This window comes from Bubalus kerabau, chromosome 1 (genome assembly GCF_029407905.1).
Source record: "Bubalus kerabau isolate K-KA32 ecotype Philippines breed swamp buffalo chromosome 1, PCC_UOA_SB_1v2, whole genome shotgun sequence".
In the NCBI taxonomy this organism is placed as follows: Eukaryota; Metazoa; Chordata; class Mammalia; order Artiodactyla; family Bovidae; genus Bubalus; species Bubalus kerabau.
This window is the reverse complement of record NC_073624.1, coordinates 124,535,531-124,552,669: the sequence shown is the minus strand read 5'-3', so window position 1 is coordinate 124,552,669 and position 17,139 is coordinate 124,535,531. Positions and strand designations below refer to the sequence as shown.

Genomic DNA, 17,139 nt, shown 5'->3' with positions numbered 1-17,139 from the left:
TTTAATTTATCAATTAGGCACAGTAAGAGAATATCCAAATTACCGCATCACTTCTCTGTGCTTTGTGGCCACGTTTTAGTAAAACAAAGTTACTTGAACACAAGGACTGCAACACTAAGACAGTGACTCTGATAACTTAGACTACTACTGAGTGGCTAATGGATGGGTGGTGGGTACAGCGTCCATACACTGGACAAAGGAGTGATTCACGTCCCCATCAGGACAGCAGGACACTGCCAGATTTCGTCACAAACTTAAAAGTGTTATTTCTAGAATTTTCTATTTAATATCTCAGGCCCCAGTTGACTGCAAATAACTGAAACAACAGGTGAAACTGAGGAAACCTAACCCCTTTAGGTTAGCATGTAATAAAGTAATCTATCATACATTCAAAGAGCTCTTATTTGAAAATCTTGTTCTTTTGCAGGAACATGATTTTTCCTTGAAATGTTTTATGTATTTAATGAGGGGGTTTATTATTTGTGTTGCTTTATCAAAATAAAATCATGAATTTTACTAAATATTATAAAAAGTGAGATAAATTTGTAACAAAAAATAAGAAATATTAAACCTAAGACCAGAACATAGTTTTTACCTTTCAATATATTTATAAGAGTGGTTGTCAAAGTTAAATGGATCCCTTATTTTGGATATAATAACTCTTGAATTATTCAAGAGTATTTTTTGTTGTGAGTTAATCTTGTGTGTGTGGTGGTTACTTTTTTTGGGTGAAGAGTATAGTAGTAAGGAAGATTTTGGTATGAGAAATGTTCGCAGTTTTAATTCATACTGTAAGATTAATTACATACCTTGTTTTTTTTTTAGTTGATGATCAGCTGTCCGTTCACATAGATGAAGGTGGATGGGCTTGTCTGGTCTGCAAAGAGAAACTCATTATTTGGAAGATTGCTCTGTCACCTATCACTAAGGTAATGATTCTTTAAAGAGCTGGAGGGAGAGAGAGGAGAAAATTCCTAATTGGCTCTGAATTTTTACCCTAACTTTTTAGAGTTGTTGGAAATCTGTAATTTGAATCGACTCAAGCATTATAGATTTGCATTTTTATAGTAATATGAAATACCAAGCGTGCATACACATTTGTGTATTGGGAAAAAAGTTTCTCTCCTTATCATGATTTTAAACAAGATATATTTTATTTACATTTAATAAAGTTAAAGACATTGACATTTTTAATGAATGTCATGTTAGTCACTCTGCTCAGTGAAGTCTAAGACTAAATGCCATCCACATAAACTAACGAACTGAGTTTCTAAGAGGATAGGAATATGTTGCACTGAATCTACTGAATCATGTGTAAGAAAATAGGAAAAAATTATACCAATTTTTAGAATGCTAATTGAACTCTTCATTGTCAACTTTTCACACGGGGGCTTTCATTTGTGTGTTCATTGCTGTACTCTCAGCAGCCTCTTTCTGTCCGCTCCAGATCAGGCATACTCTCTTGCAATACTCATGCTCACTGGGCCTTTGTTCCACTGGGACTCAGGCTCCAACTTACCTAAACTCTTCGTGTCTACTGGTCTCTGTACACCTGCTGTCTAGAAAACCATGTTTGTAGTTAGGAGCATAGGTGAGGGAGAGGTCCTGAGGTGGCATCCTGAGTTAGCAGAGGACGCCTGATACTGGCTGAGTCTCGGAAATATTTTCTAGGCGACTTTGAATACTTACTCTAGTCATGCCAATTTTAAATGTCAACTCAACAAATCAAGATTAGACTGGGAAAATTCCATGGGAAGTCTACACAGTTCTTTCAACAATGGACTTTTTTTTGGTCTGGGAAGAGAGTGGAGTAGTTTCTTTTAAGGGTCTGGTCTAGCTGTTAAATTTTCCTGATTCTGTATCTCTTAAAATATTTTGTTTTAAAATTAGTGAAAATGACAATGGAAGCCTAATCAAAAAGATGTGAGAAGAAAGTATTTCTAGAATAGTATTTCTAGCAGTGAATTAGAATCTAAAGTATGCAAAAAAAGTGAAGTCAGGTGCATGGTCAAAAATTGGATTTGAAATGAAAAATTTTTTGTTTGGATTTGTTTTATAGTTATCTGTTTGCAAAGAACTTCAGCTGCCACCTAGTGATTTCCACTGGAGTGCCAACCTGGTGGCTCTCTCTTACTCTGCTACCTCAGGCGAAGCACATTCTACTCAGGTGGGTGACTTAAATGCTTACTGAAGTACATTTTTTTAAGATAAGGGAGTTCTAAAGTTGGGGGGATCACCCAGTTGAGTGTTGAAACATAGCTGTAAAGCTGCAGAAATTAAGACAGAATGGTAGTGGCAGAGGTAGACACACGGGGCAATGGAACAGAACAGTGTAGACATACAGACCCACACAGAGATGGCGCACCGATCTTTGACAGGGGTGCAGAAGAGATTCAGTGACGTGAGGATGGTCTTCTCAATAAATGGTGTTGGAATCATCGACCATCTTTAGGAAGAAGAAAAAATTCCTTCTAAACCTCATGGACTTCCCTGGTGGCCAGACGGTAAAGCGTCTGCCTACAATGCGGGAGACCTGGGTTCGATATCTGAGTCAGGAAGATCCCCTGGAGAAGGAAATGGCAACCCACTCCAGTTCTCTTGCCTGGAAAATCCCATGGACGGAGGAGCCTGGTAGGCTACAGTCCATGGGGTCACAAAGAGTCAGACATGACTGAGCGACTTCACTTCGCTTCAAACCTCATGTAAAGATGAACCCCAAATGGATCATAGGTCTAAATGTAAACTGTAAAACTAAAAACTTTTAGAAGAAAACAGGAAAAAAATCATCATGACATGGGGTTAGTTGAAGAGTTCTTAGAAATCATCAAAAATGTGACTCATAAAAGAAGAAAAATCGATAAATTGGACTTAATCAAAATTTAAAACTTGGCTCTGCCAAAGACCCTGAGAAGAAAATGAAGAGAGAGCTACTGATTGGTAGGAAATACTATAAATCAAACATCCAATAAAGGACTTGTACCCAGAACATAAAATGAATTCTCAAAACTTAGTAAGAAAACAAACAACCCAATTTAAAAAGTAAGGCATATGACTTGAACACTTTACCAAAGAGAATATAAGGATGTCAAATAGGGGAATGCAAATAAAACAAGCGAGATACCAGTTCACTCTTACTAAGTGGCTGAAATTAAACGCACTGACACTGCCACCTGCTGGTAAGGATGTGGAGCAACTGGAACCTCGTGCAATGCTGATAGGCATGCAGAATGGTGCAGCCACTGATCTTCACTTTCTGAGAAAGTTCAAGTGCCCTTGCCATATGACCCAACAATTCCATTCCTGGCTGTTTATGTTAGAGAAATTAAAGCTTATGTTCACATACACACACACACACACACAAAACAATACACTAATGTCATAGCACCTTTATTTGTGATAGCCAAAGGTGGAAACAATCTGAATATCCTTTAGCAAGTGAATGGGTAAATAAACTGATTCTTTCATAGGGTGAGATACTGCTCAGCAGTAAAAAGACATGAGCTATTAATCCATGAAACAACATGGGTGAATCTCAAAGGCATTGTGCTAAATGAGATAAACCATTGTCAAAAGGTTCTATTCTATATGATTTCGTTTATTTGGCATTCTCAGAAAGACAGAACTATAATGGTGGAAATGGGGATTGCCAGGGGTGAGGGTAGGGGAGGGTGTGATCAAAGGGAAAGTGTTATGGAGCTTTGGTGCTGATGGACTCTCCTGTATCCTGTTTGTGGTGGGACTTACAGGAGTCTAAAAGTGAAAGTTTTAGTCACTTAGTCATGTCTGACTCTTGGTGACCCCATGGACTGTAGCCACCAGGCTCCTCTGTCCATGGAATTCTCCAAGCAAGAATACTGCAGTGGGTTGCCATTCCCTTCTCCAGGGGATCTTCCCAACCCAGGGATTGAACTTGGGTCTCCCACATGGCAGGTAGATCCTTTACCATGTGACCCACCATGTGTTTTAAAATTCATAGGACTGTAAAAAGTGAAACATTTAGTACGATCTGAAGAGAAACCAGGGTATAAAAATTCATAGAATTATAAAACAGGAGGAGAAGATGTCAATTTTACTGTATGATAATTTTTTAAATATGGAAAAAAAGAATTTTTCCCCTGATTTCTGTTCATTAGTAGCGCACTGCCCCGGTTTCTTTATGTCAGTGTTGTCAGACTACCGCTTTGGGGCTCCTCATCTTGTGTTTGCTGAGTGTTATGATCTTGTTTCAGGCTGTCACTGTCATGGTTGCCACCAGAGAAGGATCCATCCGCTATTGGCCAAGCCTTGCGAGTGAAGACACCTACACAGAGACGTTCATAGATCTGGGAGGTGATAAGACCTACAGTTTCCTAACAGCAGTACAGGTATACGATGGATATTCTTTTATATTTATTGGGAAACTGTCATTTGGCTTGGAAATCAGGTTTGGATGACTAAAAATTTGTATGAGGAGATCATACAGGTAGGGGTGGGAGGAGATCAAAAAAGAGGCAAGGAAAGAATGTAAGGATCTAGGATTTGAGCACTTAAACCGAGGGCAGCCCTTCTCATAGGACTCGGACCTGTCAGTGGAGCATAGTAGCCAGTGGTACTCGTTTCTGTCAGAACCATCTTCAGAGAGTGATTCAGAAACTCTTAGAGGAAGAATGGTTTGCTGATACATACTCTGCTGGTTTACCAAAGAAGTAAAATCTGATTCTTGATTTGTTGAACCTACATCATGTGAACCTATAACTTAAAAATCAGAATTAAAAAAAAAGTGCAACTAAAAAAATGGCTATGAAGTTTTTCTGTGCAGTATTAAGTGAATGGATTCATAAATAAATGATTTTTTTTTTAATAGCACTGTTCTTTTTTATTCTTTTAGATTTATGTGGAGGTACAGATGATTTCCCTCAAAGCATATCAAAGTGATTTGTGTTCATTTTCTTTTCTTAGTCTTAAATGCTTAACTGAACTAATTTCACATTTGTTCACAGGGAGGAAGTTTTATTTTATCCTCATCGGGGGGCCAACTAATCCGCCTGATACCTGAAAGTATAGGAAAAATTCATCAGCATATCCTGCCTCAGGGACAAGGCGTGCTTTCAGGAATTGGTCGGAAGGTTTCTTCTCTTCTGGGAATTTTATCTCCTAGTAGTGATCTCATTGTAAGTTGATAAAATAACTTGGTTTTACTAGCTTGTTTCTTAGTGAAATCAGTAAGTTGGCAGTCTCCTATGAAGTTAGCGTTGCCACTGTATGAGCAGTGGTGTCCATGAGATAAAAACTTTGATCTTTCAGTGAAGCATTTTTATTATGATGATTAGATGAGTTCATACTGACCCTCTTGCATCCTCTGTGACATTAATTATTCTTACATTTTATAGATTATCTCATAAGTTCATTTTTTGAATTAAAACTATGATGTAAAGCTATGCATGTGTTTAAGGATTAGTTTTGCTTTCTAGACGTAACCAAAAGTGTGTTTGCACCCCCGAGCCTCCAGCTGTGTGTGTGGATGATGTCTGCTGGGCTCTGCCTCAGACTGTGGAGTAGTGAGTGAAGATGCTGGGAACTAACATGTGGGGGCATCTGCTCTGCCAGGTGCCCTGTGTGTGTTATCTCCTGTAATTATTGTGATCTGTAATGTATAGAGCTTCATGTTGCATTTGTGTTAAATAATTGAGGAAATGGCCTCAGTGAGGCTACCAAAATTGCCCAAAGTTCAAAGCTGCTCAGCGACAGATGCATGTCCACATCTGTGTGAACTGAGAGCACATTCCCCTGCCCCCAACTTTTTTTAAACATTTATTTTATAGGAGTATAGCTGAGTAACAGTGCTGTGGCAGTTTCAGGTGGACAGTAAAGGGACTCAGCCATACATACACGTGTATCCGTTCTCCCCCAGGCTCCCCCTGCATCCAGGCTGCCACGTAACACTGAGCAGAGTTCCCTGTGCTATGCAGCAGGTCCCTTTGCATTAGCCCTGTTAAATACTGCAGTACCACATCCTTTATTAAACTGTGCTTTTCCCAACCTGATTTCAGGTTGCTATCATTATCTGCTTCTTTAAATGGTCTTTGAACCTAAGCCTTAACATATCTAGAAAAAAATTGCTCATGTTCTCTTCTCTCCTATTGACTTACAAAACTCATTTTTCTTTTGACCTATTTCTAATGGCACTGTCACCTTTTTCAGAGACCCAGGTATAAAATCCTGGTGTGTGTGTGTGTGTGTGTGTGTGTGTGTGTGTGTATGTGTGTGTGTAGGCAATTAGGGTTTTAGTTCAGCAGTCATATATATGCAATTTCTAAGTTGGGGTAGATGTGTTCTTCAGAAGCAAGGAAGATGAAGTGATATAACCATGTGGAACTACACACGCCCCTCCAGATTCCTTCTCCTGTAACACAGCTCTTGTGCTCACAAGCTATGGATATTATCTCCTTAGCTTACTTGGTTTACAAACTGACATTCAAGACTGTGCTGTGTGTGAACCTTAGTTTTGCTTCTTTCCTAGCTATAATCCACATTCCAGTTTAGCAGGACTGTGTTTTGTTCTTTAAAGAGCCTCTGACTTTCCTGCCTCCCTACTCTCCCAGGCTCTTCCTGGGCCTTCTGCCTGTGAAAATCCTCCTTACTCTCAAGGTGTATATCAGGATCACTTCTTCCCTTGAATCCTAAATGGAGAATTCTACTAGGATTACTAATCAAATAGCTACAAAATATATGATTTTTTAATTTCAGGAAAATCATCATTGACATTAGAATTTAATAATCTATAAACTTTTTTTCTCCTCTCCATACAGCTTTCAAGTGTCCTTTGGGATAGAGAGAGAGCGAGCTTTTATAGCCTGACAAGTTCAAACATCAGTAAATGGGAATTAGATGATTCTTCAGAAAAACAAGCACATAGTTGGGATATAAATAGAGTCCTGAAGGAAAACATTATTGATGCTATCTGGGTAAGGAACAGTAACATTCATCTCTGTCATTTTTATTTATATAAGATTGCTAGTTCCTTTAGTTGTATTTATTAGAACACATTTCAGTGTAATACACCAAGTTTTAGTCATCAGATAAGCAGAGATGGAGTATTCAATCTTTAGAAGTATTGGGACTCACTGGTTTACTTAATTTTTTAAATGCATACATTACTCATTCAATAAGTTTGACTTACTGTGGATGAGGCAATTTAGTAGGTACTGGGAATATAAAGGTGAAAAGAAATGATTCTTATACTGAAGGAGCTTACATTGTTGATATTTTCATGTAGGGATCTGAAAGTAACTATGAAGCTATTAAAGAAGGGGTCAACATTCGGTATTTGGATTTGAAGCAAAACTGGTAAGCAATTCATTTGTCATGCAGAACATAGGTAGTCGTTTGGAAAAACAGATCGATGTTTGTTATAGAATAATAAGCACCCTTGCTATCTCTTCTTCTAATGTGTCTAACCCTAATCTTATATTATTCCGCCTTATTGAATCACTTTGTCTGGCAGTGCTAATTCATTTCAGAAGTGTCGGCAGTTTTCGGCCTTCCACTGAGTGTCCCATTAGCTGTCTGCCCTTGTTAGGGATCATCTGTTCTGCTCGCATAGCTGGAGCTTCTGAGGGCTGCCTGCCCTGCTGCTGGGTGTGTTCCATGCTGTCGTCTTTGCTGACTCAGTGGAGATTCTGGGGGCTCTTCTCCCGTCCTTGTTTTGTTGCTGAAGGAGCTTTAGCCTGAGTTTGTGGCTGTATTGAATAAAGGAAGGATGGATGAGGTTTTGTCCTGGCGGTACAAGTTAGAACTCAGTCATGGTTTATGACTGAGTCACTCAGAGTGAATTTCCTCTTAGAACCAATGCTCTTAATGGTGCTTAAGATCTCAAGTTAGTCTGATAAAGCTACTTAATCCCATGTTATTGTTTAGCTTTAATATTATGGTCATATAGAACTGAAAAGCCATTTATAATAGAGCTTCTGTGATATCGTTTATAATGAGTGCAAACATATGATTTGTAATTCTTTAAAACACAGCTTATTGGAAGTTAGGATAATTTTTATGTGTTTTAGAGTAATTTAGTTTAGTGGAACAAATTCTACTTGTTTCTTGGCTTACACTTCTGCTATTTAATTTTTCTGTCGTGGGCTGTTGAGACTTGTCAGGATCCTTCTTTGTAATTTCTGAAAAACTTATATGTAAACTATCAAAGAAGTAAAAATAATGTATATGCTTAATTTCCAAAAACATTTTAATTAAATACAGTTTATCTTGTTTTAATTTATCTTTACTGGACCTCCATCATAAGTTTAGAACTGGTGCCAGGATGCAGCCAACTGTGGGGAAGAGGATGTGGACATTTTTTCACATGTAATTTTCAGAATGGAGACATAGGTTGAGCACAGAGAAGCATGCTTAGGACTTGCTGTGCTGAGGCAGACACAGAATGCTGTCGTGCCAGCATGACTTGATTCTTGTGGGGCCTGTGAGATGCAGTTCTCATTCTCCTTCTTGGCCCCCTGCCACCATTGCTCCAAATGATCCAGTCATCATTTTCTGTATCCTCAAGTTCCACTGATCTTTGTAGACTGTTCCATGTCTGGATAGGTGTCTTCTGTTTAAGAAGCATGAGTCTCCCTCATGCTTGTTGCTCCTCCTTGATCAATTGTTGAAGTTTTTACTGATTTGCAAATTAATTATCTTTCTATCATCTTTACTACCCAAAATAGTTTCATGTTATTTTAATCATGAAGATTTTTTTTTGATGGAGATGTCAAATGAAGCTGATCTAAGCACCACTTCCTGAGGAATTCTTTATTAGCCATGTCTCTGGGCCTCATTGGCACCTCTCACTGCATGGCAATCCAGTCTGTGGAGTAACTTCAGTTGACTCACCACGGCATGGCCATCTCTACCTCCCTACCTAGTGCAGAGGAGGGCTCTCAGGACTGAGTTCTCTGTGGCCTTGCTCACTGCCCTCTTAGCTGTCATCCAGGAGCTGTTTAGGTCGCTGCCAGTATGTTCCAATTTGGACCAGTGTCGTTGAAGTTTTCGAGGGAATTCAGGTAGAAATGATAAGAGTTGGGGAGCTGGGAAAAGGAAACAGTGGAGAAGGAAAATGAGAGCTGTATCAGGACTGCTTGATGTGAAGTGCATGTCATCTAGTCAGTAGCTTGCTTTATTATTTTTAGTTGTCTGTAGAGAGTGCTTGCCATCCTGTTAATATTTCTGAAACTTGAATGAAAGTTGTTAAAAATGCTACTAAATGTTTTAGGAGTTGAGATTAGAGACCATTTAATTTTTTTTTTTATGTTGGGGGCAACAACTTTGATAGACTTAAGAGGACCACATACATTTTTAAGATGGAAAAAAGTTTGTTTTCACCTATACAGCAGCTTGAATATACAGTAGCAGTTCTATGATTGGTTATTAAAGGTAAAGCCAAAATGTTTTTCTTCTGTACAAAAGTAAACTTTAAAAAGCGAATTAGATCAGGGGTTAGCAACCTTTTCTGTAAAGGGTCCAAAACTATATTTTTAGGCTTTAGAGACCATGTGGTCTTCGTTGCAGCTATTTTACTCCACCGGTGGTAGTATTAAAGCATCCATAGACGGCACACAGACAAGTGGGCATGGCCCACTTGCAGGAGAGATTCATTTACAGAAACTCATCTGTGGCCAGTTTGACCTGAGAGCTGCACTTTGCTAATCCCTGTGTTTGATGATTTGTTGGTCTTTTTACGTCAGATTTATTGAGTTATATTTTACATACGGTAAATATACACTAAAAAGTGTATAATTTGGTGAGTTTTGACGAGTGCATAGTCAGTTAACTACAACCACAATCAAGATACAGAACAATTCTATCACTCCAAAAATTACTTTGAACTCCTTTGTCAGGGGCTTTCTGGGTGGCTCAGGGGTTAAAAAAAAAATCTGCCTGCCAGTGCAGGAGATGCAGGAGGCATGAGTTTAATCCCTGAGTTGGAAAGATCCCCTAGAGGAGGAAATGGCAACCCACTGCAGTATTCTTGCCTGGAAAATCCCATGAACAGAGGAACCTGATGGGCTATAGTCTGTAGGGTCACAGAGTCAAACCGGAGTGAGTATGCATGCACACACTCCTTTTTCAACCCCTTCCTTCACTTCCAGTTCCCGGCAACCATTGATGTCTTTTCTGTCCCTGTAGTGTAGATGGCATCATACAGTATGAAGCCTTTGGAGTCTGGTTTCTTTCACTTAGCATAATGAATTTGATATTCATTCAGTGGTTCCTTCCTTTTTACTGCTGAGTAGCTTTACCAGGATTTGTTTATTCAGCAGTTGAAGGATATTGAGTTGTTTCCATTTTTAGGCAATTATGAGTAAAAAAACATTTGTACACAGGTTTTTGTGTGAATATAAGTTTTTATTTCTCTTAGGTAAATATCTAGGACTGGGCTTGCTAGGTCATATGGTAAATGCATGTTTATCTCTTTAAGAAATTGCCAAACTGTTTTCCAAAGAGACAGTATATCTTTCTTTTTCATTGATTAGCGATGGGCTCCTAATTTTGGCAGCAGCATGGCACCTGGCAGACAGCCCCTGCCTTGTCTATTACTCTCTGATAACAGTAGAAGATAATGGCTACCAAATGTCAGATGCAGTGACTGTGGAAGTCACTCAGTATAATCCACCTTTTCAGGTAAGATTTCTGTTTACAAGCTAAATGACCAAGTGACAGTAACTTGCTGAGTTTTTTCTCCCTAACTGTTGCAAGGTCAGATTCTTTGAGATATTCACCTGTAAGGCTTAGAAATATGTTTAATTTAATTTTTTAAAAATCTCTTTATTGGGGGACTTTCCTGGTGGTTCAGTGGCTAAGACTCTGTGCTCCCAATGCAGGGGGACCCAGGTTCAATCCCTGGTCAGGGAACTAGATCCCTCATCCCACAACTAAGAGTTTGCATGCTGTAATAAAAGATCCCACACGCCGCAACTAAAACCTGGTGCAGTCAAATGTAAATACATTTTTTAAAGTAAAATCCCTTTGTTTATTTATTGTTATTAGCCACGCCGTGCAGCTTGCAGGGTTTTAGTCCCCTGACCATAGATTGAACTCGGGCCCTCAGCAGTTAAAGCAGACTCCTAGTCCACACTGGACCACCAGGGAATTCCCATTTTAAATAGCCAGTGTTTAGGCAGTGCATTCTGTTTGCCGTCTCGTACTCATCCTCTGTTCAGCCTTAGCTAAAGAGAAGTGAGAGTGGGAGCCCTTGACAGTGAGCCGCATGTTTCTCCTGCTGTAGCTCTGAAGGGATTTTCATTTCTGTATTACTGAGTAGAAAGAAAATATTGACGATGAACTGCAGAGTGAAAAATAGGAAGAAACTTGATGGGAATTGGACTTTGGTTTTGTGTGCTGTATATTACAGAAAAATCCTCTTTTTGCTCAAATAGGATCATATTTGTAGGTAACTGCATTATATATTTATTAAAATTCATGTGAATAGTTAAAAGGCAAGAGTTGTGGACATGAGGGGATGGGGCGGGCGGTGGGGAGTAACGAATTGAAAGAATACCATTAAAGCATATACATTACCATATGTAAAATCAGGTAGTCAGTGGGAATTTGCTGTATGACACAGAGAATGCAAATGCTTGAGACAGCCTAGAGGGGTGGGATTGGTTGAGAGGTGGGAGGAAGGTTCAGGAGGGAGGGGGCATATGTATACCTGTGGCTGATTCATGTTGATATATGGCAGAATCCGATACAGTATTGTAAAGCATTTATCCTCCAATTAAAAATAAGTAAATTTTTTAAAAAGACAAGCTAATTTTAAGCTTCTTGATGGCAATTTAACATTGTTTAATAACTGCTGTTATTTAGGAGAGGCCTACACAAGGTTAACTTCATTTAACTTTGTGTAGCATCTAATTCTGTTGAACTTATTCTTAATACAATTTGCATAACTGACTACTGTAAGGAAATCTTAATTTGATCTTTTATTTCAAATAGAAATAAATCTTATGTGTTCTGATTATACAAGAAAAATACACTCAGTGTTAAAATTTTTCACAGACAATGTGAAAGGGATAAAGAAGACAGTTTGAGAATTAAATCATGGGATTCCACTTTTATGTTTGTTAAATTCTTTTAATAAACAAAGTATCCTTTTGAGCTTTTGCTAATTTTATGACTAAGTCTTATTTCTATTTCTCTAATTTCATATATGAACAAATTATCTCAGTTTTCTTGTGCTTGATATCTGGACAGTGAAGAAAGAAACAGTATTTATCAGGGATTGTTTTAAAAGTATCTCTAAATTCTAAAATAATGAACTAATTTTATTTTTTCTCATGTTTGTTAATAGGCTTTTTAGTTGAAATCTTACCATGGAAACATTTTCAAACTTTGCTAGTTATTTGCAACTCAGCAAATGATTTCTCTGATTGATGTTTATAAACTTATTTCTGTCATGTTTTGTAAATCATCTCAGGTAATTTTAATGAGGAAAATCAATGAATGATTTTATCATTTTTATGAGATAGTGTACAAAAGTATGAATTATGAAGTCATACAAAAGTATTTTTTGTTTCAATTCTTATTAAATGCAATCTTTAATTTTCAGTCTGAAGACTTGACTATATGTCGGTTGATGGTCCCAAACTTTTCAAACCAGACTGCCTGTCTATATACTGAAAATGCTGTCTACATGTGCTCCACAGGAACTGGGAAGTTTTCTCTTCCTCAGGAGAAAATTGTTTTTAATACACAAGGTGGGTAATCAGTTTTAGAAAGTAGAATTAGGAACTCATTAGTCATTCTGAGAAGTTTTTGTTCTCTTTGCATAAGCTTTGCTTCAAGTGTGATACCTGTGATAATTCAGTACCATACCTACAGTAGCTGAGAAACTGGCAGGGTGGTAGAGCCCAGTTTTACTATAGACAGAAAATAGTAACATTTTCCCCAGAAGAGGCCAAGAAGGAAAGAACTTATGCTCAGAGAAGTAATTGCTTGTTCCTGGTAAATCAACTTATTCTGAGTTGATATTCTTTAAACAACTTTGTTCAGACCCCTGGGTGAGAAGAGTCCCAGGCACTGGACTCATGCAAGGGGGCTGTGGCGGGTGGCGGGGGAGGGAGGTGTTGGGGGAAGCCAACCAGGAGTAGGGAAAACAAGCAGATAGTATTTATCTGAAGGGGCAAAGGACAAAATCCAGGTGAGCAGCAGCATGGCACCTTGATTGTCTGGTCCCAGCCCCAGAGCCTTGACTGGTTGGGTGGGATGTTGTTAAGGCTGCAGGCAAACTTAGACCTTTTCCTTGCCCTCCCGTTGGCTTACTCAGTAAGTCAGAGTAGGACTGACGAGCTGTTGCTCTGTGTCTTGCAGACGGGACGATTTTCTTGTTTGGTTCACTGTACTTGCTGCTTTTGCACAGCACCAGGGAGGACTCAGCCTGCCTCTGCAGATAGCGAGGAGCCTTGACTTGATGCAGGGTTATAACTGGGTTCAGAGTAGGAGTAACACAGTAAAGGCTGTCAGCAGGATCTTCTGCTTAGGGAAGTAGATTTAGGAGGGTATTGTTTGGTAATATGTATTTGATTGCGTATTTTCCTTTCTCTTAGGAGACAGTATTTTAGGAGCTGGTTCCTGCGGGGGTATACCTATCCTTTTTTCTAGAAACAGTGGATTGGTGTCTATTACTTCAAGGGAAAATGTGTCCATATTAGCAGAAGATCTTGAAGATTCCCTAGCATCTTCAGTTGCTGGACCAGGCAATGAGGTAACATGGTTTCATAATTTTTTTTTTTTTAATATAGTTGATTTTGCTGTAGCTGTATAGTTGCTAAGTCATGTCAGACTCTTTGCGACCCTATGAACTGTAACCTTCCAGGCTCCTCTGTCCATGGGATTTCCTAGGCAAGAATACTGGAGTGGGTTGCCATTTCCTTCTCCAGAGGATCTTCTCCCCCCAGGGATCAAACCCACGTCTCTCACATTGCAGGCAGATTCTTTACCACTGAGCTACCAAGGAAGCCTGTTAGAAAGGATTTAAACATTTTTATTGGACTATTTCCCACAAATGTTTGAAAGTCATACAGTTTTAAGAGTTATGATGAAGACGTTAGTTCTTTTATCTCTCTCATTTCCTTTGTTCTCTTATTCAGAAGCAACTACTTTTAAGTCTCTTAGGTGTTTTTATTTTTTTGGTGTTTTCCTCCATATTTCTAAGTAATATGTGTATATTGCTGTCTCTCATTCATTATTTTTCATCATCTGTAGACCTCCTGTTTTTGAAGATGAGGACTTGGGGTAACTTACACTCCTCTGCCTTGCCTTTATGATTCCAGTATACATTTGTTCCATTCTAATGGCAGTGTGAATGTTGTTTTACAGTCCAGAGTGAAGTAGTATGCTGATTATATTTCTTTAGTGTACAACTTCATGTGATGCTTAGAGTGGACTAATTGTATATTTGCTTACTTTTGCCTGATATCAGGTTTAATCTCCCAACATGTTCCAGCAGCTCTGTAGATGTCTTTCTCTCTAGCTTTGCCCAGTCACATGTAGAAACCCTGTGCCTGCTGTCTGTTCCTTGTCCTTGGGATCTGTTGCCACACCGCTCGAGTTTGCCTGGTCTCCTCCCCACTCTGTCACTTGGGGCTCTTTCCTCTGCTTTCCATCTTTGTGTAGCTAGAACCACAGATGTGTGGGGGGTTTTTCTTCTTGGTATTCTGGGATGATTTTTGAGGGGAGAGTGGGGTAAAAACTGTCATTTTTTTCACTGTCATCTTGAAGCTCATAATCTGTGAGATTTTTATCCTTCTTTTAAGCATTAATACTGTTTTGAGTAATTTCTGTTTGAAGAATACGTAAAGTATATAGACTTTTTGTGTAATTCAAAATGAAAATGATTTAGTAACAGTTTCAACAGAAAGTAACTTTTTGAAAAACTTTCATTATTTTGTAATCATGTAGTTTTCACAATCCTGCTATATGTTCTGAAGCTATCTTAACAGTATTCCATTTCTTTTCAATTTCTGTAAGTTTTTCTTTAAGCTTGAAATCAACCATTATGATTAGAAATATACTCTGTGATGTAAGGGTAAGCCTATCCAAAGGTTGTGTTGTGATGAAATCCCCAAATAATTTTACTCACAATATAATTCCTGAATTATATGTACCTTTTCTGTAGGACTTTAATTAATCATTTGATGTTCCCATAAATGTCTGAAGTATATAAGTCATTGATGCAGAGAGTATGGCAAACAGCTTGTGTGTCTGTGTTGTTTTCCTAATAGCTTGGTCTAATTTTTTTTGTAGTAACTAAGAATATTCTTATACCTTCAACTCTAAACTATAGTTTATTATTTTACAGAGTGTGGTTTTTGATACTTCTACCAAGAATGAAACTATTGCCCAGGAAGATAAAACCAAATTGCTCAAAGCTGCTTTTCTGCAATTCTGCAGGTATAGCAAGTTTTTAAAATTATGGCTCTTTTGATGTCCAAGGACACTTTACTGACATTTGCTGCTTGCTTGTTGACTAGTGGGAGTGAGTTGAAGGAATGATGCCATCACCTAGATGTTTTTCTGAGCTTGATACTTTATTTTTATTTTTTTATTTTTTTTTAATTTTATTTTATTTTTAAACTTTACAATATTGTATTAGTTTTGCCAAACATCAAAATGAATCCGCCACAGGTATACCTGTGCTCCCCATCCTGAACCCTCCTCCCTCCTCCCTCCCCATACCCTCCCTCTGGGTTGTCCCAGCGCACCAGCCCCAAGCATCCAGTATTGTGCATCGAACCTTGGTGCTTTAACAACCTCTGGCTCTGATTTTGGTAGCCAGGGGAGGGTTCCGGCCCGCTGGGAAGAGCGTGGCGTAACACAGCCCTTGCGCGTGTTGCAGCAGTGTAGCACCAGAAATGGTAGCTGCAAAGGTAGCTCGTGAGCGTCTTTTATGTAGGATGTGAAGGCAGTGAAGTTTCATACAAAAGGTCATCCTAGCTCTTGTGAAGTGTTGGCCTGGTGGTCGGGTTTTGTACTGTGGCAATCAGCACAGAACTCTCTGGCTTACTTAATATAGCTTCTGGCCCTGCAGTTCAGCTGTTCAGGGTTACGCTGGGGGTAGCAGGTTTCCTGGTCCTGCCTGAGCTCATGCGTGGTCTGAGGTCAGTAGCCAGCTGTCTGGCTACACTTGCCCACGTTTTGGGGGCCCTGACTGGTCAGCTCCATCTGCCTCACATGGTGTATCTTCATCTAGCAGGCTGCCCTGGCCTCTCTCAAGCCTCAGGGTTCCGGGAGCAGGAGAGAACAACAAGCATTGCTACATAAGTGCTCCTCAAGTCTCTATCTGGTCATGCTTAGTAATATCCCAGGGGCCCTGGCGAGGTCCGGGGGAGCCCCCCAGGGGAGGACGCTCACAAGAGGGTATGCACAGGGTGGAGCAGACAACTGCACTCGCCCCGTCACACTTACTGACTGGGTACAGTCATCTCTGCTTGTCCCCCATACACATTCTGCATAGTATGTGTCTGGTACCTTCCTTAAATGTTGTGCATTCCATTTATGTTGGAAGTAACACTCAGGAAAATTGTGATCCAGCCTTTGCTCTGCCCCTAGTTAGCTGTGTGAGACTGGACAGACCGCTTATCGTTTCTGGAATTCTGGTTCAGCAAATCTTTGTTTTTAAGAGACATTCATACTGTACTGCCTCCATTCCCCTCACTCCCAGCTCATGGTCCCGTAACTCCACTCCCAGTGGTGTCTGGTGCACGGAGGCGCCCTCTCACAAAGGGGCGTCAGCTTGAAAGGGGCGGTGCACTCATGTCTGGAAAGTTCTGGGCCATTGTAGTGATGGTCTGCTAAGCTTAATTTCTTGTCCAGAGGAGGGCACCATTAGGTCAGTTTTTGGTTTCTGTTTTTATGTGATATTCTTTTAATTTTGTTTTATTGCATAGTATTCAATCTGACTGCCAAGATTTGGATTAATACTATGATTTTATCTTGTATAATTTTATCCTTTAATTAACAGCTCTGACAGTCTTGTCTCTTCTCAACATTTGTATGGTAATAGAGTCATTGTACTAGTTTCCTGTGACTGCTGTAATAAATTGGCACAAACTGGGTGGCTTAAAGCAATAGAAATTTATTCTCTCACAGGTCTGGAGGCCTGGTGTCCAA

The 17,139-nt window shown here is 39.3% G+C and overlaps 1 protein-coding gene across 3 annotated transcripts in view; it reads left to right on the top strand.

The window, feature by feature from the left end:
* Positions 1-17,139, top strand: part of NUP133 (nucleoporin 133) — a 56,900-nt gene that overhangs the window by 6,136 nt on the left and 33,625 nt on the right. For all 3 annotated transcript variants that reach the window (XM_055587765.1, XM_055587775.1, XM_055587786.1), the window contains exons 3-12: positions 826-929; positions 2,060-2,167; positions 4,230-4,364; positions 4,980-5,150; positions 6,789-6,944; positions 7,256-7,326; positions 10,503-10,650; positions 12,578-12,725; positions 13,575-13,732; positions 15,329-15,420. In XM_055587765.1, coding sequence (XP_055443740.1) covers positions 826-929; positions 2,060-2,167; positions 4,230-4,364; positions 4,980-5,150; positions 6,789-6,944; positions 7,256-7,326; positions 10,503-10,650; positions 12,578-12,725; positions 13,575-13,732; positions 15,329-15,420 — 1,291 coding nt within the window. The remainder of the gene's footprint in view (positions 1-825; positions 930-2,059; positions 2,168-4,229; positions 4,365-4,979; positions 5,151-6,788; positions 6,945-7,255; positions 7,327-10,502; positions 10,651-12,577; positions 12,726-13,574; positions 13,733-15,328; positions 15,421-17,139) is intronic.